Below are 26,004 nucleotides of genomic sequence, written 5' to 3'. Positions count from 1 at the left end.
ATCCTTGAAAGATCTTTCAAATCTGTTTTTTTCCCATCAGAACATGGGCTCTTGAATGCTTAAAAACCAAGGTTTGACTTCTTTTGCTCTCTTGGTATTCTGTTTGGGGCCTCCCTTTCACAGAGGCATGTGGGCCTGGATCTTGTTTTGCAAGTTGTTTCCTTATGATGTGATCCCACTGTTAGCATACAACCATCACATTACAAAGATTGTTTTGAAGGATATAAACAAGTAGGATGAAAAGTGCAATATAAAAAGCTCTTTGGGTCAAAAAGTACTCAGTTTAGATCTTGGCTCTACCACTCACTAGCTGGGTAACCTTCGGAGGATACTTGACTTCACTGTGCCTCAGTATCCTTCTCAGTGAAACAGTGCCCCAGACCTGGAATTAAACTGAATAAGTGGGCAGCTCATAGCACACTTTGGGGCTCATATTAAATGACCATTAAATGCTATATGAACATGTTATTTTTGTCTGCTTAGCAGTACTTTCTGCTTTTCTTCTAGAAATAACATCCTGCTGTTGGAGAAGGACCTTGACCCTCTCCTACTCAGACCATGGACTTCTATAGCCTGCCAAGCACAGAATTCTCTCTCCCTAACAAGACAGGGCCTAGGCATTGGCCCCATACTCTGTCTTCAGTGAATGGTCTAGAGGTTATCATAGGGCTCAGTGGGGCCAGCCAGAATCCCTCCTCAGTCTTCTTTCTTGATAACTATCAAAAAGATTCTATTCTTCATTTACTGTGTTAGTCTGCATCCCCAGAAATGCTATCAATGATGTCCTCTGCCATAGGAACATGCTGAGGGAATGAAGGCAGCATTCCAAGAAGCAGAGAGAGCCCTGACAGACCTCCAGGCCCTGGATCCGAGTGTCCCCAAGGCTACTTTGAGTTCAGTTTCACTTCCTTAAAAACAAAAAAAAAATTATGACTACTAAAAATGCTTATTCATTCATCTCTCCTTCCTAAATACTTTCATTATTCTTAAGGCTTTATTTTATTAGCATGGATATTTCACACATTAAAAAAATAAGAACTTATATATATCATCCTTCATAACTCAACAGAATACCCCTAAAAATAAAATGTCATGCTTGATTCCTCGAAGAAACACAAAGTGCACATATTTTTACAGACTAAGATGTTGCTTCCATGTAGTCAGAGGCTACTAATTTCTTCTAAAGTATACATTTTAATAAAGCCTTTTGAAGGATTGTTTAAAAGCAACATGAATTCCATATCAAAAAGGTGCAAAAAACCCTCAATCTTAACCTAAGTAATCAATAATGCATTTTTAAGTCCATAAAAGAATATGGACAATTTTCTTGAAACATGAAATACCTTCTGTAAAACATGAAATTGAGGGCATAACGATTATCTAGATGACTAAATTACACTGCAAAGATTAATTTTTGCACTTCTAATTTTTGTTCAAATTTTCAACTTGCAGCATTGTATTTAAAATAAAAAAAGACCAGATATTTGCTTCCACATACTGTAATTTCTCTAACTAATTAGTTAGTTTCCTACAAAATGTTTTTATGGAAAACAAATTTATAAGTCAGCTAGCCAGCTAAGGACGAAAATGTAAGTGAATGAAAAATGATTTATACAAAGTAAATCTAATTAAAATTTTTGCTCTACATACTACAATTCAGAAACAAAATTGCCTTAAGACGTATACAAACAAGGACATTGGTCATGGGCTTATGGACTTTCATGCAGTCTTGGGATTTAAGCAATGTCAAATGTTTTAAAATGTAAAATGTGATAGGAAAGCACATTACATGTTTCCAAAAAGATAAGCTCTTAGACATTCTCCAATTTTCAGGTTATTTTTGACAGATTATCATAATTTTTAAAATAACAAAAATTATAATAATCTGTCAAAAATAAGCAAACTACTTTATGCAGTAATAATTAGTTCATTTGTAAGAACTTGATTCATCAAGGACTGGTGGGATTGGGTACCTAATGATTAATAAATAAACCATCCTTCCTTAGTCTCTGAGGTGACTTGTATTAAAAGAGCATAGTATCTCATCTCATATTAGAGACTGGTTTAGTCATGGTAGGACCAGAAGCAATTTCCAGAAACTTTGGCTTCATTCTTTGGAGATTCCAGTCATCTTTTGGTCTACCTCTTTCAAGCCATATAAAAGAAAAGAGGTATGTATGACCCTTGCTTTTTAGATTTCTTCATCTCATCTTTGTGCATTCCTGAATTTATTAATAGCAGAAATGGAAAGTCCAGAGAACTCTTTTACCTGAATTTATCAGATGATAAATTCAATCCAATTACAATTAAATTCAACTGGCATTTAAGTAATCTTATGAATACTGGAGATGTAAGGGATAGAATGGAAAAGGAAGAAAAGGAACAAACTAGTTATAGGTGCCCACTGAACTGTTTCTCATGGATGCCTGGAATTTTTTTCTTTAAGTCTTTTCATTTATAAGCAAGTACTCCCTCCCCCCTCCAAAAACCCCTAAAATCAAATCCCCCAGCTTCCCTAAGTTATTTTTCTATTGTAGACTCATTAAAATGTTGATTTATTTACAAAATGTCTGACACTGTACTGTCCAGAATGAAAGGTACAGAAAAAAAGGGAACTAGAATTGCATTCTGCCCTGAAAGAGCCCACTGTCTAGTCTATCAGGGAAGGTAAAGTCACAGATGACTGAAAACAAAGTAGAAAGTGATAAGGGTTTGGGTTTGGTGATTGTCAAGGTGCATCTCAAACTTGAGACTCCATAATTCTCTCAGGCTTTGCTACTCAAAGTGTGGTCCATGGATCAGCAGCACTGGCATCACTTGGTATCTCAATTAGAAATTCAGAATCTCAGGCCCTGCCCCGACCTACTGATTCCAAATCTGCATTTGAAAAGATCCCTAAGTGATCCACAGAACATTATAGTTTGAGAACCACTGCTCTACAGGAGATAGACTCAGCAAAAAGGTGTCCTAATTCTGATAAATAGACAATTACTTCTCAGAAGGGGTCAGGTGTTAGAGATGAAGAGATGTCTCATTACACCCATAATTTCTATCCAACTACAACCGGCAAGTTTGTTCTTCCTGCAATCGCCTTTCTCTGCTAAGAGTCTATGTTCAGTTCTGTCTGGTTACACAAACATGAAACATTTCTTCTCCCCACACATATAATCACTTTTCCAATCATACTGTTTCCACATTTTATGTTTCCCTTGTTTTCACTGATGACCAATGTTTTCAATCAATTACACACTTTATTAATAGCAAATACTTAATATAGAGCTTCAGAAGCATAGGGCACTGTTTCAGATGCTTCAAATATATTTAACCCATTTAATCTTCACCCTATCCCTGTGAGATGGGTACTCTTATTATCCCCATTTTTATAGTTGGGAAAATAGAGACACAGGTAAAGGACTCCCATTGGAAGTTGTAGAGCTGGGATTCAAACTCAGGGAATGTGGCACTGGTACTGTGCTTTTACAATACAATATTATGCCACACTGTGTACAGATAAGGATGAATGTCTTAGGACTGAAATCGAGCAATTCTGAAATAAAAAGATGAAAACAGCATCCCCAGGAGAAAGAGGTATATACACTCCTGAAAGTCTAGAAAAGCATGTCTCCTCAAACTGTAATAGCACTGAGTTACTGAGGTATAATACTATCCTTGGCCTTCTAAGCTCTGTTCAGATATCAGTGTGTTTTCTTTGCTCCTTTCTGCCTGGTTTCTGACTGTGTGGATACTGTTCCCAAGAAGGACTTGCTGGCCCATCAGAGCTCACAGCTGCAGTGGGGACTCTGAAGCCCAAGGAACAGCCTTGGCTGTAGCACATGAAATTGCCTGTGGCTTCCCTGCTCTTCTTCCAGCTGAGATTGGTATGCTGATGCATGGGGCCCAAAGAAGATCCAGAGGAAGGAAATTGAAAAAAAAACAAACAATAGAACATAACTTGCAGACAGCATTCACGAAGCCATCATGATTTTATTATCTAGCCCTGAGAAGGAATTTTATATTTTCAGACAAACTATGAAGAATATGCAATGTAAGCATTCTGTTCCCACAACTCTAGTGATAGGACACAGCAAGACCTGAAGGGTACTGGGCACACAGGTGGTAACTGCTGCCACTCAGAAGACTCTTATTAAAGGGACAAAGCCAGATCTTTAGTTCATCTAGAATGCTCAGCACCTCACATCAATCTCTTTTTTCTAAGAATTTGCAAAAAGTTTTTTGCTTTACCAAAATTTTATATACCACTCAAAGGAAAATTTTAATATACCAGTAAAAACTTGATTTGTGGTGTAGTCTGCCTTCTGAAACAAAATGAAGGCCATTGCCTGAAATTTGAGACAGATTTTAGTGAAAATGACTCAACTGCTTTGCCGGGCCTTTCCTACTGAGGGAGAACCTACTAATGGCCAGCACTACTTTGGAAGAGAGGGAGGGAGTCAGACATGCTAGATATCTGTTGTTCAGGTTTGAATGACAGAGGAACGTTTCCCAGTGGGTGAGCCACAGAACTCTTGTTTTTATAAGATTTTAATATAAACTTAAAAATTAAGCTTGGAAAATGCTGGGTTAAACAAAGTTAAACAGTTTCTTTACTGGCAATTCTCCAAGAGCGGTTATAATATTCTGTATGTTCTAAATGAAGGAGACATGGAATGCTTTCATACACATCTCTTGGAATAGCATTCTACTTTGTGAGAGACTGCACTAGGTCAGAAAACAGGCATTTAGCTCATGGGGAGCATAGGTCAGAAGAATGGCCTGGTGACTGAAAACAGAACATTAGCCCCAAGATGGGAGAATGGCCAAGTCTCATCCACTTCTCAAAGAGAATCTGATTCATTTGTAATACTACCCCTAATTTAAAAAAAAAAAAATGTGTGTAAGGTGACTTACTATAAAAGGACACAAGTTCCTCACAGAAAATTTAAATACAGAGCAATATATACAGCAGAATACTAAAGCTGCCCATAATTTCACAATGTAGAAACTGCCATTGTGTTTTCTTCTAATGTTTTGTAGGCACAGTTTTAGGGAGTTTAGATCATACAACAGATCTAAACTTGTATCCTTTTTTTTTTTTAACTTAACATTGTCATAATTATAAAGTCCTAAGCATTACTAAAAAAATTTTTTTTAATGTTTATGTATTTTTGAGAGAGAGAGAGACAGAGCATGAGCGGGTAAGGGGCAGAGAGAGAGGGAGACACAGAATCCAAAGCAGGCTCCAGGCTCTGAGCTGTCAGCACAGAGCCCGACACGGGGCTTGAACTCATGAACCATGAGATCATGACCTGGGCCAAAGTCAGACGCTCAACCAACTGAGCCACCCAGGTGCCCTGCTCTTAAGCATTATTTTTAATAGTTTGATAACAATTGATTACAGTCACTTAAACATTCCTTGATGATGGCCTCTTGAAGTTCCTTGTTTTTTTTCCCTTTTATATTAAAAAAAAAAACTTTACTGAGGTATAATTTACAAACAATAAAATGTCTAACAAGTAGACAGTTTGATGAATTTTGAAAAATGCATACATTCATGCAACCACTATAGTCAAGATATGAGACATTTATACCACTTCCCTGTGCTTTTCTCCAGTCAACACCCCAAACTCAGCCCATCATGCTTAGGCAACTAACTACTGATTGGCTTTCTATCAATCCAAATTATTCTTTCCTAGAATATCCTATAAATAGAATTCTACAGTATGTACTCTTTTGTGGGTGACTTCTTTCACTAAGCAATTATGCTTAGATTTTTTAAGATTTTTAAAGTCCTTAGTTTTTAAGACTCATCCTAGTCCACTCATTTTTGGAACTCCACTGTATTCCACTGTACAGACACATAACATTTGTTTATTCATTCACTGGTTGACTGAATGTTGGGGGAGGCAGTGCTTTAATTAGGAATAAAGCTGTTACAGATATTCATCTATAAGTGTCTATGTGGATGTAGATTTTAATTTTTCTTTGTTAAGTGTCTAGGAAAATTGCTGGTCAAATGATAAATATAGATTTGATTTTATAAGAAAGCCAAACTATTTTTCAAGGTGGTTTTACTATTTATACTTTCATCAGTAATGTATGACAGCTCTAGCTGCTACAACATCCTCATCAATACTTGGCACTATGGCATTGTGGTCATTCTAAAGGGAGTGTAATAGTATTTACACTGTGGTTTTAATGAACATTTCCCAGTTGACTAATCACACTGAGCATCTTTCCATGTGCCAAATAATCATTTGTACCTTTTCTTTTGTGAAGTTATCTGTTCCAATATTGGACTCATTTTTTAATTATTTGTCTTCTTGTCTAGATAGAAGTCCTTTGTCTGATGTAAGTATTACACTTATTTCTTCTAGACCATACTTGCCTTTTTCTTTTATTTTAAATTTTTTAATGTTTATTTTATTTTTGAGACAGAGAGAGAGACAGAGTGTGAGTGGGGGAGGGGCAGAGAGAGAGGGAGACACAGAATCCGGAGCAGGCTCCAGGCTCTGAGCCATCAGCACAGAGCCCGATGCGGGGCTCGAATTCACAAACCGTGAGATCATGACCTGAGCAGAAGTTGGGCGCTCAACCAACTGAGCCACCCAGTGCCCTATTGCCTTTTTATTTTCTTAATGGTCACTTTTCAAAGAGCAGAGGTGTATTGTTTGTTTTGTTTTTTTTTGTTGATTTTTGTGTATTTGTTTGTTTAGCATTCTCTTTTCCTTTTCTTTTCAAATTTTTACTTAAATTCTAGTTTGTTAACATACAGTGCAATGTTGGTTTCAGGAGTAGAATTCCATGATTCATCACTTACATACAACACCCAGTGTTCATCATAACAAGTGCCCTCCTTAATACCCATTACCCATTTAGCCCATCCCTTACCCATCTCCCTCCCTCAACCCTCAGTTTGTTCTCTATCTTTAAGAGTCTCTTATGGTTTGCTTCCTTCTTTTTTCTTTTTTTATCCCCCTCCCATATGCTCATCTGTTCTGTTTAATTCCACATATAAGTGAAATCATATGGTATTTGTCTTTCCCTGACTGACTTATTGCACTTAGCATAATATTCTCTAGCTCCAACCACGTTATTGCAAATGGCAATACTTCATTCCTTTTGATGGCTAAGTAATATTCCATTGTGTATATATCGCACATTTTCTTTATAAAGAGCAGAGGTTTTTAACTGTGATATTCAGTTTGTTATTTTTTTCCCTTTTATGGTTCTTGCTTTTGGTGTCCTAAGAAATCCTTGGCTTCACCCCAAACTGATACATTCACTGCAAACACACATAGCAACCAAAAGCCATAAAGAATGATAAATTGAATTACATGAAAATGTAAAATTTTTTGCTATCTGAAAGGCACTATTAAGAAATTTAAAAGGTAGTCATGGGCTGAGAGACTGTAACTGCAAAACATAAAAACTCTTATAACTCAACCTAATAGAAAAACAACTTAAGAAATCTTTGCCTACAGCAAAGTTGTAAAGCCTTTCCCCTACGTTTTCATCTAATCGTTTTTAATTCTAACACTTACATTTATAGCGATGATCCTTTTCAATTAATTTCTATGTATGGTGTGATTTATGGATTGAGTTTCATTTTTTTTCCACTCCGTATGGTATGGCTATTCATGATTCCAGCACCATTTGTTGAAAAGACTATCCTTCCCCAATTAATTACCTTGACATCTTTGTAAAATTCAATTGATGGTATAGTGTGAGTCTACTTCTGGGCTTTACAATCTGTTCTATTGATCTATAAATCTATCTTTCTGTGGGTATCATGCAGATTAAGTGTTAAAAGAAGTTTGATCTTCTTTTTCAAGATTCTAGATCCTTTGAAGTTACATATAAATTTTAGAATCAGCCTGTACATTTCTACCAAAAAAGACTGTGACTTTGATTGTGATTGCACTCAATCTGTAGATTAAACTTTTTTTTAATGTTTATTTATTTTTGACAGGGAGAGAGAGAGAAACAGAGCATGAGGGGGGGAGGGGCAGAGAGAGAGGGAGATACAGAATCCGATGCAGGCTCCAGGCTCTGAGCTGTCAGCACAGAGCCCGACACAGGGCTCGAACTCACACACTGTGAGATCATGACATGAGCCGAAGTCAGATGCTCGACCGACCGAGCCACCCAGGAGCACCTCAATCTGTAGATTAATTTGAAGAGAATCTACATCTTAATATTCAGTTCTCCAATCCCAGAACATGGTGTATTACTCCTTATATTTAGGGCTATTTTGGTTTCTCTCATCAATGTTTTTTTCAGGTTATAGTGTACAAATCTTTCATATATTTTATTAAATTCATCTCTAAGTATTTCATGTTTTTCTGATTCTGTTATAAGTGGTATTGTGGTTTTTAAAAATTTTCAGTTTCTGATTGTTCACTGGCAGTCCATAAAAATAAAATTGATTTTTATGTATAGATTTTGTATTTTGTGACGTTGTTAAACAAATTGATCAATAAATAAATAGTTAAATGTTAGTTTTAGTAGTTATTTTGGTATAACACTTAAAGTTTTGTATGTCCTCCATCCTGCTACCTATGAATAAAGACAGATATACTTCTTACTTTCATTCATTTTTCTTGTTTTATTTTTGGCTAGGATCTTCAAGATAAGTTTGAAAAGGAATAATAAAAGCAGACATCCTTGCCTTGATCCTGATTTTTAGGAGAAAAGCATTCAGTCTGTCAACATTAAGTAAGATATTAATTGTGGGGTTTTCTCAGAGGCCATTTATCAACTTGAGGAAATTTCCTTCAGTTCCTAATATAGTTTAAAAAAAAGTTCTTTTTTAAAAAATGTTTTAAATGTTTATTTATTTTTGAGACAGAGAGAGACAGAGCATGAATGGGGGGAGGGTCAGAGAGAGGGAGACACAGAATCAGAAGCAGGCTCCAGGTTCTGAGCTGTCAGCACAGAGCCCGACGTGGGGCTCGAACTCACGGACCGTGACATCACGACCTGAGCGGAAGTTGGACGCTTAACTGACTGAGCCACCCAGGTGCCCCATCTTTTTTTTTTTTTAAATAATAGTCACTGACTTTTTTCAAATGCTTTTTCTGCAACTATTGAAAAAAATCACATGGTTTCTCTTTTCTGTTTTTTTAAATATGCTAAATTATACTGATTTTTTTTAAATTTTTTTTAACGTTTATTTATTTTTGAGACAGAGAGAGAGAGACAGAGCATGAACGGGGGAGGGGCAGAGAGAGAGGGAGACACAGAATCGGAAGCAGGCTCCAGGCTCCGAGCCATCAGCCCAGAGCCCGACGCGGGGCTCGAACTCGCGGACCGTGAGATCGTGACCTGAGCCGAAGTCGGACGCTTAACCCACTGAGCCACCCAGGTGCCCCTTATACTGATTTTTAAATGTTAAACTCATCTTGCATTCCTAGAATAAATCCCACTTGGTCATGGTGTATTGACTTTTTATATATTGCTAGATTCAATTTGCTAATATTTTCTTAATGATTTTTTTGTTTCTATCTTCATGTGGAAGACTAGTCTGTACACTTTTTTTCCCTGTAATATATATATATATATTTTTACTATCAGGGTAATGCTGACCTCATAAAATGAGTTAGGAAGTATTCTTTCTCCTAAGTGTGTATAGTAAGGGTATTATTTTGTTCCTTAAATGCTTGAAATCAAGTTCTTTAACAGAGATACAGCTAAAATTTCCATTTTTCTTGAGTCAGTTTTGGCAATGTTGTATCTTTTATCGAATTTGTCCAGTTCCTCTAATTTGAAAAAGTCATTGGCAAACATTGTCCATAGTATTTCCTTATTATTCTGCTAATATCTGCAGGATCTGTAGTGATGTTCCTTCTTTCATTTCAAATAAATATAATCTGTTATAATTTGTGTCTTTTTTTCCCCCATCAGGTAAAAGTTTATCCAGATTTTGATTGTACTGATTTTCTCCACTATTTTTCTATTTCATCAATCTCTATTTTTGTGTTTATTATTTCTTTTTTCTGTTTGTATTGGGTTTAATTTCTTCTTCTTCTTCTAGCTGCTTATGATGGAAGCTTGGATAACTGGTTTGGGATCTTCTGATCTTTTCTTTTTCTTTCTTTCTTTCTTTCTTTCTTTCTTTCTTTCTTTCTTTCTTTCTTTCTTTCTTTCTTTCTTTTCCTTCCTTCCTTCCTTCCTTCCTTCCTTCCTTCCTTCCTTCCTTCCTTCCTTCCTTCCTTCAATAGTGGTGTTCAAAGCCAAAAAATTCTCTTTAAGTACAGCTTTAGCTGTATCCCACAAATTTTGGCATGCTGTTCCCATTTTCATTTAGTTCAAAATATATTCTAATTTCCCTTGTGATTTCTTCTTTGACCTGTGAGATATTTAGAAGTGTGTTGTTCAAGTTCCAAATGTTTGGGAATTTTTAATATTTTTCTGTTAATGATTTCTAACTGAATTTCACTTTGGTCAGAAAATGTATTTTTTGCAATTTTAATACTCCAAAATTTATAAACTTCTCTTATGGCACCAAATATGGTCTATGTTGGTGAATGTTACAAGTGTATATATATATATATGTATGTATTTTATACACACACACACACACACACACACACACACACACACACACATTCTGTTGTTCTGGGCTCAGTGGGTGGTGTGTTCTACAAATATCAATTTGGTCAAGTAGATTAATTATGTTGTTCATGTCTTTTATATCCTTAAAGATTTTCTGTTTACTTGTTCTGTCAATTATGGAGAGAAGAGTGCTGAAGTATTCAAATATAAAGTTTGTCTATTTTTCCTCAGTTCTGTCAGTATTTTGAAGTAATGGTAATGGGATGTATGTACATTTAAAACTGTTATGTCTTCATGATGAATTGATCCCTTTAAAATTATGAAATGACTCATTCCTTCTAATTAAATGAAGTCTAATTCATTGCATATAAATATAGCTACTTCAGCTCTCTTATGATTTGTATTTGCATGTTTTCTCTTTTTCTCTTTTTACTTTTAACTTACGTGTTTACATTTAATGTGTGTCTCTTGTAGATGGCATATTGCTTTTTTATCAAGTGCAACAAATCTGCCTTTAAAGCATTTACAATGGATGTATTATCAATATGGTTACTACTTGTTTTCTATTCATCCCATCTGATATTTGTTCCCATTCCCTCTTTTTCTTCTTTCTTTTAGTCTGAGCACTTTTCAGGATTCTATGTTAACTCCACTATTGCCTTATTGCTATTTTTCGTTTTGTTTTTTGTAGTCTCTGATGTTTGTAGTATGCACTTAAACTTACTGCAGTCTATCTCTGAATAATTTTGTATCAATTCACATCTAGTGTAAGTATCTTACAAACAATATAATGATGAAGTGCTTCCATCTTGCCCCATACTTTATGCCACTGTTGTCATATAATTTATTTATATGTATCAGAAATTTCATAATGTTATGATTTTTACTTTCAACCAATTACCTTTTAAATTTTAAAATGAGGGAAAAAACCTTTTATGTTTTCCCACATATTTACTATTTCTTTTGATTTTCCTTTCCCCATAGAGACCCATGCTTTGAACTAATATCATTTTCTTTTTGTCTAAATGTTTGCTAACAATAGAACATTTCAGCCTTGTTTGTTTGAAAACACTATTAATTCACCTCCATTTTTGAAATAGCCTCCCTGGGTATAGAATTCTAGGTTGTAGATTCCTTTTGGCAGTTTAAAGATGTTACTCTATTGTCTTTTGTCTTACATAGTTTCTTATAACAAAACTTGCTTTCATTTGTTCCTCTGTAAATAATTCTCTTTTTTTCTGTGGCTGCTTTTAAGATTTTCTCCTTAGTGTTTATTTTTAGCAATTTGATTATGATATATCCTGGTGAGATCTTCTTTTTATTTCTCCTGCTTGGGATTTATTAAGCCTCTTAAGGATCTGTGATATTATTGTTTTCCCCAAATTTGAGGAAATTTTGGCCATTATTTAATTCTCTCTCTGTGCCCTACCGTCTTTTCCCCTGGGTCTTCAATTACACGTTAGGTTGGTTGCTATTGTAACACAGGTCACCAAGACTCTGTTATTTTTTTCTCCAGTCTTTTTTATTTCTGTGTTTCATCTTGGATCATTTTTATTTTTACTATAAGTTCAACAGTATTTTCTGCAATATTTAATCTGTTCTTGATGCCAATAGTGAATTTTTCATTTCAGATACTTAATTTTCCATCTCTTGAAGTTCCATCTGGCTATTTTTTAAAATATATATTTCCCTCTTTCTTATCACTAAATTCATGTTTTACTTAAAATATTTGAGCATAGTTACAATAGTTGTTTTAATATCCTTGGGCGCTCGTAACATCATCTTTATTATTCCTCAGACTGTTTTTATTGATTGACTTTTCTCTTGATTATAGGTCACATTTTTCTGCTTCTTGACACTCCTACTAATTTTTTATTGAATGCTGAACATTAAGAATTTTATGTTGTTGAGTCTAGATTTTACTGTCTTATTTTGAAGAACGTTGGGCTTTGTTTTAGTAAGGGGCTGTTATTTGTGTCCAGTTTGATCCTTTTGAAGTTTGTATTTAAACTTTGTAAGCCAAAGTCTGGAGTAGGCTTTACTCTCAGGATTAGTCACATTACTGAGACAGCCCTCTAGAATCTGAATTGCTTCTCTGAGTGATGAACAAGGTCTCTCCAATAAGGCTGGCTGAAACACAAATGCCTCCCAGACTTGAGTAAGCTCTACGAAATGTTGTTCAGTTCCCAGCTTCCAGGTAGTTCTTTGTCTAAATTTACGGAATTTCTTCTTGCATATCTACATCTTATTATTCAGTACAAACTGAATGGGGTCCTTATGTAGATTTCTGGAGTTCTTTTTTTCTTTGTAGAGCCCACCTTTCTAGAACTCTACCCCATAATGTTAGGTGCCTCAGATTCTCTAAATTCTGTCCTCTATCTCCTCAACTCAGCAAAACAGTTGTTCTCTGTTGGAGTGCCTCTTCCATGTTCCATGGTTGAGACTGTGCCTCCAGGAAGAGGCTCAGAGTGATTGCAGAGCTCACCTCATTTGTTTCTTTTCTATCAGGGATCACAGACTTGCACTGCCTGTTGTTCAATGTCTAAAATAATTATTTCATATATTTTATGTAGTTCCCGCCTTTTTTTTTTAAGATGGAAGGTTTAATATGATTTCTGTCATTCTATCATAGCTCAAAGTAGAAGTCTTTTCTTTATACTTCAACAATGAATCTTGGAAAACAGTTTGGCAGCTCCTCAAAAAGTTAAACATATAATTACCATATGACCTAGGAATTCTACTATTCAACATAATTAAAAGCAGGGATTCAAGTGGATATTTGAATATGCATGTTCATAGTAGCATGATTCATGATAGCCAAAATTTGGAAGCAACCCAGTGTTCAACAAAAGATGAATGGATAAACAAAATGTAGTATATGCATATAATGGAATATTATTCACTCCTAAAAAAAGTGAGATGCTGAAACAGGCTATAACATGGATCAATCATGAAGACAGAAAGCTATGTGAAATAAGCCAAACACAAAGGATATATACTATATGATTCAATTTATATGACGTACCAAGAATAGGCAAATTCATAAAGACATAAAGTAGAATGGAGGTTGCCAGGGATTGGTGGGGAGGGGTGGATGGCAAGTTACTGTTGAATGAATTTAGTTGGGGAAAATCAAAAAGTTCTAGAGATGGATGGTGGTGATTACTGCATAACATTGTGAATATACTTAATGTCACTGAATTGCGTACTTAAAAATGATTAAAACAGCAAATTATATGTGTGTGTGTGTGTATGTATACAATCACAATAAAAAATTACCAAGACAGAAAAATTTTCCATCTATAATAAAGGATTTCTGACAAATCTTTCAAATATTCCAATAAAAATCTGACTCCAAAATTTGTGTAACACAACAAATAAATGCAATTCATGATTATAAACCAGATCATTTTGGTATAAAGTATAGCATTGTCCCAGTTGGCAAAACTCAAATGAGATCTGAGGATTAGACAGTAGCAATTTATCACTGTGAATTTCCTGATTTTGATGGTTTATTGTGTTTAGGAGAATGTCATTGTTTATAGGAAATACACACAAAGTCCCGGGTGATGGATCAATCTACTCTCTTAATGGTTCAAAGAAAAGAAGATCATTTGTAATGGATCTGAAATTTTTCTGTAAGTTTTTTATGGTTTCAAAATTTTAAAATATAAATGACAGTATTAAAAAAGACTGTGTAATGTTATCACATTGATCTGGTAAGAGTAGAATTACCTACAGTAAAATCACAGTAAACCATGTGTTAACCTTTGTAAAAAGTTTAAAATTAAAACTTTGAAAAAAGAAAAAAAAAGAGGCAGTGAAGAACAAAGTCTCTGCTTCATACTGAAACTCAATGTCTTGCTTTACAAGAGAATAAAAAGGGAAAAAGACAAAACCAAGGTGGATAGCAAGCACTTATACAAACTTGCCGGCAAACGTCTGATAAATGACCAGAAATCAACCCTTAGTTACTTACACAATGGTTTTTCCAATGTGCAAAAATGATTTCTCTACAAATTCCCGAACGCTATGGACTTCCCCAGTAGCTATGACAAAATCCTCTGGCTCATCATTCTGCAACATCAGCCACATAGCCTAGAGAGAGAGAGAGAGAGAGAGGCAAATCCAAGTTAAAGTTGAATGCATCCAGTTGCCCCTTGGGAAAGATAATGTTATCAAAAGCATGTAATTGGATATGGACATTGCTAAAAGGTAAACTGAGGCACATTAAAAAATTTTTCTTTCAAGAGTTTATTGGAGCATACATCAATTCAAATAGGGCAGAACTAAACCAAAGGAGGCTGGGAGCGCTGCACTAACAGAAAGCAGGAGTAGGGTTTTCATAGAGTAGACACAGAAGCACAGTAAAAAAAGTTATTTGATTGACTCTAGTTTACACAGTTTCCTTATTTAAAAAATTGGAGATAGCTGTTTGTGATTGGTTGTTCTTAAGTTTCATTTTCTTGGATTTGAGTGCATGGACTCTGGCTTAGGTTTTGGTTCACTTACATAGGCTATTAAGGCATTAAAAGCTGCCTCTGTCTAATGCTCTCCTTATATGAATTCTTTGACCTGCACAGCTAGAAAATGAGCATGAATTTTACACAATATTCTAACCATCACAGTAATTATGTGATGTGAAGTTATGTTATGTGAAGTCAAGTTCTCAAACTTGAATGTGCATGAGAATCATCTGTGGAACATCTCAGTATAGATGCCCAGGACACAGAAGTCTGGACTCAGTAGACGTGAGAACATTTAGGCATCTTGATTCCCACACAGCAGGTCTTTGGGCTACAATTTAGAGGAACAAGTATCTGTGGCAAAGAAGCTTTTACATATAATTAAGAAAGGAAGAGTTTAAAAAGTATTGCCAAATTTTACTTAATATCATGGACAGAAGGTAAGAAAAAGTCATTTTTTAAAGACAGATGATTTTCCTTAAAAGTAGAACCAAATTTTTAACGATAAGGTTAGAAATTTACCAATGTGCTGACATCAAAAAGCAAAATAATCAAGAATCATTAATGGAAAAAGAATCGTGTGATGAACAAAACTGCCACTTTTAAAAAGTTATCTGAGTGGCAATAAGAATGTTTTCACCAGAGTTCAGGATTCATCAGGTAGCATTTCAAGGTCAGGTACTCAATGGGGGCATCATACTGGTGGTGCACTTTTTCCACAGGAATGAGAAGTCTAGTTGGGCAACAATGCAGCTGCATGTCTGAGACACAAACTGGTGGCAACTGTCATAGCCTGGCTCCACTCAGTTTTAACTTTTATCAGTAGCTATACAGGACTACAGTTTCTATAGTTTGGAACTGTACGTTAATTTTTGTGATTTTGCACAGAAGACACAGATTTATTTTTTTTTATTTTTATTTTTATTTATTTTTATTTTTTTTTCAACATTTTAAATTTATTTTTGGGACAGAGAGAGACAGAGCATGAACGGGGGAGGGGCAGAGAGAGAGGGAGACACAGAGTCGGAAACAGGCTCCAGGCTCCGAGCCATCAGCCCAGAGCCTGACGCGGGGCTCGAACTCACGGACCGCGAGATTGTGACCTGGCTGAAGTCGGACGCTTAACCGACTGCGCCACCCAGGCGCCCCCAGAAGACACAGATTTAAAAAAAAAAAAAATCATAGCTTATAGTTGACTAGGCATGCCTCTTTAATAAAAATCCAAGCCAAAAAAAAAAAAGGTTTTTTTTTTTCATCATTCTCACCCACTTTTCAAAATAAAATGGGCAAAGATAATAGGCACTTCATTAGAACACAGTCCCCAATATTATGTGCATTAAACTCCTGTAACATTTAAAGAAAACTATTTTGGTTGGTGTCTCCCCAGCTGCTATTGGAGCTGAAATATAAGTTGCTGTAATCAATGGGGCAATTTATTTTTTCTTAGAGAATGTAACCCAAAAAGTTTAATTCCTCTTTATTCATTTGAATTTGTGGCATCCTTCTGAAAAATAAAAAAAAAATGATCTTTCCCTTTAAGTTATTTCTTGTGAATATTTTGTACTTTTGGTCTATTACAAGACTATTTCAAATCATATTCTTGTTCTATGGAAGATGATACCTTTGGCAATTGTATATGCCTTGGAGATGGGACACACTGGCTGGGACAATGGCAGTAGATTCAGGTCAGTGATATACCGAAAAGTAGCTAAAGAAACTGTCTTGGCTAGGAGAGAGTTCTGCTGACATTAATGAAATTTCTGCAGCTTCATTTTGCATTAGGAGTTCACAGTTGGTGAACACAGTTGATGAGCAACACTTCAAAAATTGTTAAATTAGTATTAGTAATAAAACTTGATCAATTTTTAAAAGACATAAAAGTGCAAGATGTTCTCTTTATTGGGATAGTCCATGCAACACAGAGTTTACAAAATCTTTGTACCTCCCTGAACTCAGGGATGAGCTATTAAATGCTCTAGGCTAAGAGGATTAGTGGGTTCTGAAATGCAGCCCAGCTGTGCTGGCCAAGCCCTATGCTCAGCACCCTTTGTTGTGAAGGTCCTCACAGGGTTGTCTTTTGTAATGGGCACCAAGGCACATGGGCATTAGCACAGGCCTGGTGGGGGTCTATCTCCCAGTGTCTCTGTGCCTTGCATGTGCAGTTCCCGCAGCTTAGAATACCCTCTTCCCTCATTTGCCTGGAAACTCTCACCTCTCCTTCCAGATCCCATACAAAAGCCCAAGATCTAGTCCTTGAAATAAATTCCTATTATCTCACTGAGTTTCCATGTGACCAGTGGCACACAGTATTGTTGGCTTCCCTGGGACTGAGCCTGCCCTTTGGCCACCCTTCCCCAACTAAGCTGACCCTCCCATCTTCCCTGAGTGCGCGCGCGTGCACACACACACACACACACACATGCGCACACACACACGCTTGTTTTGGCTTTCTTCAAAAATACTTTCAGAGTTTTTAGGAAAAATTAAATTATGCTTCTGGCTACAATTTCTATTTGAACATTTTTCTGAGGGATTAGTGTATACACTTACACGTGTTTTACTCAAATTTCCATTCTAAAAATAACATTTAAAATAGGTCTTTCAGGACTGCTCAGCTTATTTCTTTTGAAACACTATGTTGTGCTAGAATGGTTTTGAAAAAATTATATTTTTAGTCATGTGAAAGAGAGCAAGAGCTTGCTAAAAATAAAAGGAGAAAATATGATTACTCGTTAATGGTAGATTACTTTAAACACTAGGCACGAGTTCCCTGGTACTTGTTTTGTTCCCTGACGGGAATCTGGGGATCAGTAGGAGACTCTCACTTTCACTAAAGTGGGTGCCAAGAATCTGCTCTTTTCTTTTCCATCAGACTATCTGTGGCCTTTGACCTATCAATTTCTAGGCATTTCCTCTAAAGTTCATATTGTACCAGACTCCAGTCTGGGAATGGGAAGGGAAAGGATATACAACCCCAGATTTATTTGTTATTACTGAATAGTTTACTGGTTTTAACAGAGGGAAAGGGCTTTGTTTAAATTTCCACTGAGCATAATTAATGGTTATTGACTGGTAAATGAAGAACAGGTGACATTCTGGATTAGAAGATAAATGATCTTGTGTTTGGGTGTGATAATGGGTTAGTAATTTGCCACAGAGCCGAGGCCCAGTGCATCCCATCATAATGCTAGATCATGTCCAGGACACAAAGGCCCCTGTGTGAGAAGTACTCAGCCATTCACCTCCTTATACAGCTGCACACGTTGATTTGGTCCATTTATTCTCTGATGGATAGCACAACTGAGGCAAAAGCTCACCACTTCTCACCTTCCTGTTCACATGCTGAACATATGACCCATAACACAGCCAGGCCACAATCTGTGATCAAATCGCCACTCGGCTTTGACGTCTGACTATAGAAACAATTTTGAGGTTACATGTTTTAGATGTCAGTCCTCTCTCTTTGTCTCTCCAGGAATGAAGGAGAAAAAAGAGAGTCTTCCCACATTCCTTCAGTGCCCTTTAAGGATATGACTGACTTATCCACTTCCTCAGATACTTATTTACTTTCAGCCGTGACCTGATCACCAGTGCAAACAAAAAAATCTCCTGCTTTTTAATCCATCCCACAGGGAGGAAAGACAGTTAAGGAATGTACCAAGGCTTTAGATTCTTCAACATAAAAATATCCCTTAATGGCAAATGAAAAGTGCAGTTTTCAAATCATGTCTCACATTCATTTTGCTTTTAAGGCACATGATGTAGAGAAGAAATCTGACACCATACCATTGACATTGAAGGCCAAGTGTAGATGGTTATAAATATTAAATTTGGACATGTGTTCTCTGGTAACTATATAATTATAGACAGAACATATCTGTTCTATAAATCTAATTTAGAGAAGTCAAAATAAAAAAAAAATTCAAGGAAAAACACTCTGTCCCAAAATGTACTCTTTGGCTATTCAAATCATGAATGCGGAAGTAGGTAGTGAAGGATCATTCCGCTTTCTTTGATTTGGTAGCTCTGGAGGCTGTTCACAGCTGGACCAGTGAAGGAGAACACCCAAAGTACATCACCACAGCCGACTAACTACACCTGATTCCATGCATGCCTTTTGGGGTGTGAGGTGTGTTTGTCTTAAAAATCTGGATTCTACAATTGCTTCCACCTCGCCATTAACCTCCAGTTCAGTATCCAAGCCACAAACACTTATTAACTGAGCTGTCATCCATGAATAACAAGATTTGTTAATCAAGGTTATGTTTAACTATGTTTATTTGACTGCTGCTTTTCCAGTCCTGTGCTTTGTGCTTTATGTGCTACTGTCATAAAAATAATCTTAGAACCATATGTATACATATATACATATACATGTATATACATATACATATACATATATACATATACATGTATATACATATACATATACATATACATATACATATACATGTATATATTTCAGGGGAGAAAGTCTATGAAATAATTCCAATAAAAATCAATGGAATTTGAACAAATGGAAATAAAAATTCCCAATAAAAAATGCCAACTGGGGCTCCATTCACATACATTTTGTCTTTATTTATTTTTTTTTTAATATTAGATTGCTTTATTATTAATGTTAGTGTAATATTATTATAATATTGACATTAATATTAATGCTGTAGTCATATATGGCAGTTGCATATGTTACTGTTTTTTTTTTGTTTTGTTTTTTTTTTAATTTATTTATTTATTTATTTTTTAATATATGAAATTTACTGTCAAATTGGTTTCCATACAACACCCAGTGCTCATCCCAAAAGGTGCCCTCCTCAATACCCATCACCCACCCTGCCCTCCCTCCCACCCCCCATCAACCCTCAGTTTGTTCTCAGTTTTTAACAGTCTCTTATGCTTTGGCTCTCTCCCACTCTAACCTCTTTTTTTTTTTTTTTTTTTTTCCCTTCCCCTCCCCCATGGGTTTCTGTTACGTTTCTCAGGATCCACATAAGAGTGAAACCATATGGTATCTGTCTTTCTCTGTATGGCTTATTTCACTTAGCATCACACTCTCCAGTTCCATCCACGTTGCTACAAAAGGCCATATTTCATTCTTTCTCATTGCCACGTAGTATTCCATTGTGTATATAAACCACAATTTCTTTATCCATTCATCAGTTGATGGACATTTAGGCTCTTTCCATAATTTGGCGATTGTTGAGAGTGCTGCTATAAACATTGGGGTACAAGTGCCCCTATGCATCAGTACTCCTGTATCCCTTGGATAAATTCCTAGCAGTGCTATTGCTGGGTCATAGGGTAGGTCTATTTTTAATTTTCTGAGGAACCTCCACACTGCTTTCCAGAGCGGCTGCACCAATTTGCATTCCCACCAACAGTGCAAGAGGGTTCCCGTCTCTCCACATCCTCTCCAGCATCTATAGTCTCCTGATTTGTTCATTTTGGCCACTCTGACTGGCGTGAGGTGGTATCTGAGTGTGGTTTTGATTTGTATTTCCCTGATGAGGAGCGACGTTGAACATCTTTTCATGTGCCTGTTGGCCATCCGGATGTCTTCTTTAGAGAAGTGTCTATTCATGTTTTCTGCCCATTTCTTCACTGGGTTCTTTGTTTTTCGGGTGTGGAGTTTGATGAGCATTTTATAGATTTTGGATACTAGCCCTTTGTCCGATGTGTCATTTGCAAATATCTTTTCCCATTCCGTTGGTTGCCTTTTAGTTTTGTTGGTTGTTTCCTTTGCTGTGCAGAAGCTTTTTATCTTCATAAGGTCCCAGTAATTCACTTTTGCTTTTAATTCCCTTGCCTTTGGGGATGTGCCGAGTAAGAGATTGCTACGGCTGAGGTCAGAGAGGTCTTTTCCTGCTTTCTCCTCTAAGGTTTTGATGGTTTCCTGTCTCACATTCAGGTCCTTTATCCATTTTGAGTTTATTTTTGTGAATGGTGTGAGAAAGTAGTCTAGTTTCAACCTTCTGCATGTTGCTGTCCAGTTCTCCCAGCACCATTTGTTAAAGAGACTGTCTTTTTTTCCATTGGATGTTCTTTCCTGCTTTGTCAAAAATGAGTTGGCCATACGTTTGTGGGTCTAGTTCTGGGGTTTCTATTCGATTCCATTGGTCTATGTGTCTGTTTTTATGCCAATACCATGCTGTCTTGATGATGACAGCTTTGTAGTAGAGGCTAAAGTCTGGGATTGTGATGCCTCCTGCTTTGGTCTTCTTCTTCAAAATTACTTTGGCTATTCGGGGCCTTTTGTGGTTCCATATGAATTTTAGGATTGCTTGTTCTAGTTTCGAGAAGAATGCTGGTGCAATTTTGATTGGGATTGCATTGAATGTGTAGATAGCTTTGGGTAGTATTGACATTTTGACAATATTTATTCTTCCAATCCATGAGCAGGGAATGTCTTTCCATTTCTTTATATCTTCTTCAATTACCTGCATAAGCTTTCTATAGTTTTCAGCATACAGATCTTTTACATCTTTGGTTAGATTTATTCCTAGGTATTTTATGCTTCTTGGTGCAATTGTGAATGGGATCAGTTTCTTTATTTGTCTTTCTGTTGCTTCATTGTTAGTGTATAAGAATGCAACTGATTTCTGTACATTGATTTTGTATCCGGCAACTTTGCTGAATTCATGTATCAGTTCTAGCAGACTTTTGGTGGAGTCTATCGGATTTTCCATGTATAATATCATGTCATCTGCAAAAAGCGAAAGCTTGACTTCATCTTTGCCAATTTGGATGCCTTTGATTTCCTTTTGTTGTCTGATTGCTGATGCTAGAACTTCCAGCACTATATTAAACAGCAGCGGTGAGAGTGGGCATCCCTGTCGTGTTCCTGATCTCAGGGAAAAAGCTCTCAGTTTTTCCCCATTGAGGATGATGTTAGCTGTGGGCTTTTCATAAATGGCTTTTATGATCTTTAAGTATGTTCCTTCTATCCCGACTTTCTCAAGGGTTTTTATTAAGAAAGGGTGCTGGATTTTGTCAAAGGCCTTTTCTGCATCGATTGACAGGATCATATGGTTCTTCTCTTTTTTTTTGTTAATGTGATGTATCACGTTGATCGATCTGCGAATGTTGAACCAGCCCTGCATCCCAGGAATGAATCCCACTTGATCATGGTGAATAATTCTTTTTATATGCTGTTGAATTCGATTTGCTAGTATCTTATTGAGAATTTTTGCATCCATATTCATCAGGGATATTGGCCTGTAGTTCTCTTTTTTTACTGGGTCTCTGTCTGGTTTAGGAATCAAAGTAATACTGGCTTCATAGAATGAGTCTGGAAGTTTTCCTTCCCTTTCTATTTCTTGGAATAGCTTGAGAAGGATAGGTATTATCTCTGCTTTAAACGTCTGGTAGAACTCCCCTGGGAAGCCATCTGGTCCTGGACTCTTATTTGTTGGGAGATTTTTGATAACCGATTCAATTTCTTCGCTGGTTATGGGTCTGTTCAAGCTTTCTATTTCCTCCTGATTGAGTTTTGGAAGAGTGTGGGTGTTTAGGAATTTGTCCATTTCTTCCAGGTTGTCCAATTTGTTGGCATATAATTTTTCATAGTATTCCCTGATAATTGTTTGTATCTCTGAGGGATTGGTTGTAATCATTCCATTTTCATTCATGATTTTATCTATTTGGGTCATCTCCCTTTTCTTTTTGAGAAGCCTGGCTAGAGGTTTGTCAATTTTGTTTATTTTTTCAAAAAACCAACTCTTGGTTTCGTTGATCTGCTCTACAGTTTTTTTAGATTCTATATTGTTTATTTCTGCTCTGATCTTTATGATTTCTCTTCTTCTGCTGGGTTTAGGCTGCCTTTGCTGTTCTGCCTCTATTTCCTTTAGGTGTGCTGTTAGAGTTTGTATTTGGGATTTTTCTTGTTTCTTGAGATAGGCCTGGATTGCAATGTATTTTCCTCTCAGGACTGCCTTCGCTGCGTCCCAAAGCGTTTGGATTGTTGTATTTTCATTTTCGTTTGTTTCCATATATTTTTTAATTTCTTCTCTAATTGCCTGGTTGACCCACTCATTCGTTAGTAGGGTGTTCTTTAACCTCCATGCTTTTGGAGGTTTTCCAGACTTTTTCCTGTGGTTGATTTCAAGTTTCATAGCATTGTGGTCTGAAAGTATGCATGGTATAATTTCAATTCTTGTAAACTTATGAAGGGCTGTTTTGTGACCCAGTATATGATCTATCTTGGAGAATGTTCCATGTGCACTCGAGAAGAAAGTATATTCTGTTGCTTTGGGATGCAGAGTTCTAAATATATCTGTCAAGTCCATCTGATCCAATGTATCATTCAGGGCCCTTGTTTCTTTATTGACTGTGTGTCTAGATGATCTATCCATTTCTGTAAGTGGTGTGTTAAAGTCCCCTGCAATGACCACATTCTTATCAATAAGGTTGCTTATGTTTATGAGTAACTGTTTTATATATCTGGGGGCTCCGGTATTTGGCGCATAGACATTTATAATTGTTAGCTCTTCCTGATGGATAGACCCTGTAATTATTATATAATGCCCTTCTTCATCTCTTGTTACAGCCTTTAATTTAAAGTCTAGTTTGTCTGATATAAGTATGGCTACTCCAGCTTTCTTTTGGCTTCCAGTAGCATGATAAATAGTTCTCCATCCCCTCACTCTCAATCTAAAGGTGTCCTCAGATCTAAAATGAGTCTCTTGTAGACAGCAAATAGATGGGTCTTGTTTTTTTATCCATTCTGATACCCTATGTCTTTTGGTTGGCGCATTTAATCCATTTACATTCAGTGTTATTATAGAAAGATACGGGTTTAGAGTCATTGTGATGTCTGTATGTTTTATGCTTGTAGTGATGTCTCTGGTACTTTGTCTCACAGGATCCCCCTTAGGATCTCTTGTAGGGCTGGTTTCGTGGTGACAAATTCCTTCAGTTTTTGTTTGTTTGGGAAGACCTTTATCTCTCCTTCTATTCTAAATGACAGATTTGCTGGATAAAGGATTCTCGGCTGCATATTTTTTCTGTTTAGCACACTGAAGATATCGTGCCAAGCCTTTCTGGCCTGCCAAGTTTCAAAGGAGAGATCAGTCACGAGTCTTATAGGTCTCCCTTTATATGTGAGGGCATGTTTATCCCTTGCTGCTTTCAGAATTTTCTCTTTATCCTTGTATTTTGCCAGTTTCACTATGATATGTCGTGCAGAAGATCGATTCAAGTTACGTCTGAAGGGAGTTCTCTGTGCTTCTTGGATTTCAATGCCTTTTTCCTTCCCCAGTTCAGGGAAGTTCTCAGCTATAATTTCTTCAAGTACCCCTTCAGCACCTTTCCCTCTCTCTTCCTCCTCTGGAATACCAATTATGCGTATTTTATTTCTTTTTAGTGTATCACTTAGTTCTCTAATTTTCCCCTCATACTCCTGGATTTTTTTATCTCTCTTTCTTTCAGCTTCCTCTTTCTCCATAACTTTATCTTCTAGTTCACCTATTCTCTCCTCTGCCTCTTCAATCCGAGCCGTCGTGGTTTCCATTTTGTTTTGCATTTCATTTAAAGCGTTTTTCAGCTCCTCGTGACTGTTCCTTAGTCCCTTGATCTCTGTGGCAAGAGATTCTCTGCTGTCCTGTATACTGTTTTCAAGCCCAGCGATTAATTTTATGACTATTATTCTAAATTCACTTTCTGTTATATTATTTAAATCCTTTTTGATCAGTTCATTAGCTGTTGTTATTTCCTGGAGATTCTTCTGAGGGGAATTCTTCCGTTTGGTCATTTTGGACAGTCCCTGGAGTGGTGAGGACCCGCAGGGCACTTCCCCCGTGCTGTGGTGTATAACTGGAGTTGGTGGGCGGGGCCGCAGTCCGACCTGATGTCTGCCCCCAGCCCACCGCTGGGGCCACAGTCAGACTGGTGTGTGCCTTCTCTTCCCCTCTCCTAGGGGCGGGATTCACTGTGGGGTGGTGTGGCCCGTCTGGTCTACTTGCACACTGCCAGGCTTGTGGTGCTGGGGAGCTGGCGTATTAGCTGGGGTGGGTAGGCAAGGTGCACGGGGGCGGGAGGGGCAGGCTTAGCTCGCTTCTCCTTAGGTGATCCACTTCAGGAGGGGCCCTGTGGCAGCAGGAGGGAGTCAGATCCGCTGCCGGAGGTTTGGCTCCGCAGAAGCACAGAGTTGGGTGTTTGCGTGGAGTGAGCAAGTTCCCTGGCAGGAACTGGTTCTCTTTGGGATTTTGGCTGGGGGATGGGCGAGGGAGATGGCGCTGGCGAGCGCCTTTGTTCCCCGCCAAGCTGAGCTCTGCCGTCCGGGGGCTCAGCAGCTCTCCTTCCCTTTGTCCTCCAGCCTTCCCGCTTTCTGAGCAGAGCTGTTAACTTCTGACCTCCCAGACGCTAAGTCGCGCTTGCTGTCGGAACACAGTCCGTCCGGCCCCTCCGCTTTTGCCAGCCCGACTCGGGGGCTCTGCTTGGCCGGCGAGCCGCCCCTCCGCCCCGGCTCCCTCCCGCCAGTCCGTGGAGCGCGCACCGCCTCGCCGCCCTTCCTACCCTCTTCCGTGGGCCTCTCGTCTGCGCTTGGCTCCGGAGACTCCGTTCTGCTAATCCTCTGGCGGTTTTCTGGGTTCTTTAGGCAGGTGTAGGTGGAATCTAAGTGATCAGCAGGACGCGCGGTGAGCCCAGCGTCCTCCTACGCCGCCATCTTCCGGAACTCCTTCTACATTTTGTCTTTAAACTTTAGTAGCTGTCTTCATGATAAGAGCTTGGTATTTATACAGTTCAGGTCAGGAGTTCAAGTAGTCTTGCGCTACGTCAGGCTTTATGCTTTGTAGTACCCACATATGTAGTCCTGAGCATTAGTATGGGAGACTACCCCCTACTATGACATAGTTGGGAAACAGGTACCAAATGACTATATAAATAAAACTATATCAAGGAAATTATCTAGTATAAAACCAAAGGCTGGCCTTAAGGCCTTCTCAATCTAGTAATTTTCTTCGTGGACAAAAATACTGTGGTTTGT

The 26,004-nt window shown here is 37.4% G+C and overlaps 1 protein-coding gene and 1 long non-coding RNA gene across 5 annotated transcripts in view; both read right to left on the bottom strand.

Moving 5' to 3' along the window:
* The window catches only part of GMDS (GDP-mannose 4,6-dehydratase), a 639,676-nt gene that overhangs the window by 116,454 nt on the left and 497,218 nt on the right, over positions 1-26,004 (bottom strand). For all 4 annotated transcript variants that reach the window (XM_058733196.1, XM_058733195.1, XM_058733198.1 and 1 more), the window contains one exon: positions 14,534-14,652. In XM_058733196.1, coding sequence (XP_058589179.1) covers positions 14,534-14,652 — 119 coding nt within the window. The remainder of the gene's footprint in view (positions 1-14,533; positions 14,653-26,004) is intronic.
* Positions 5,163-10,519, bottom strand: LOC131513884 (uncharacterized). The gene is made up of 2 exons (XR_009262865.1): positions 9,378-10,519; positions 5,163-9,141 (listed from the first exon to the last, which is right to left on the bottom strand). It is a non-coding gene; the product is annotated as an uncharacterized LOC131513884 (long non-coding RNA).

The sequence above is a fragment of the Neofelis nebulosa genome, chromosome 6, assembly GCF_028018385.1.
Source record: "Neofelis nebulosa isolate mNeoNeb1 chromosome 6, mNeoNeb1.pri, whole genome shotgun sequence".
In the NCBI taxonomy this organism is placed as follows: Eukaryota; Metazoa; Chordata; class Mammalia; order Carnivora; family Felidae; genus Neofelis; species Neofelis nebulosa.
Note: the sequence above shows the minus strand (reverse complement) of the source record. Positions and strands in the feature narration are given on the sequence as shown.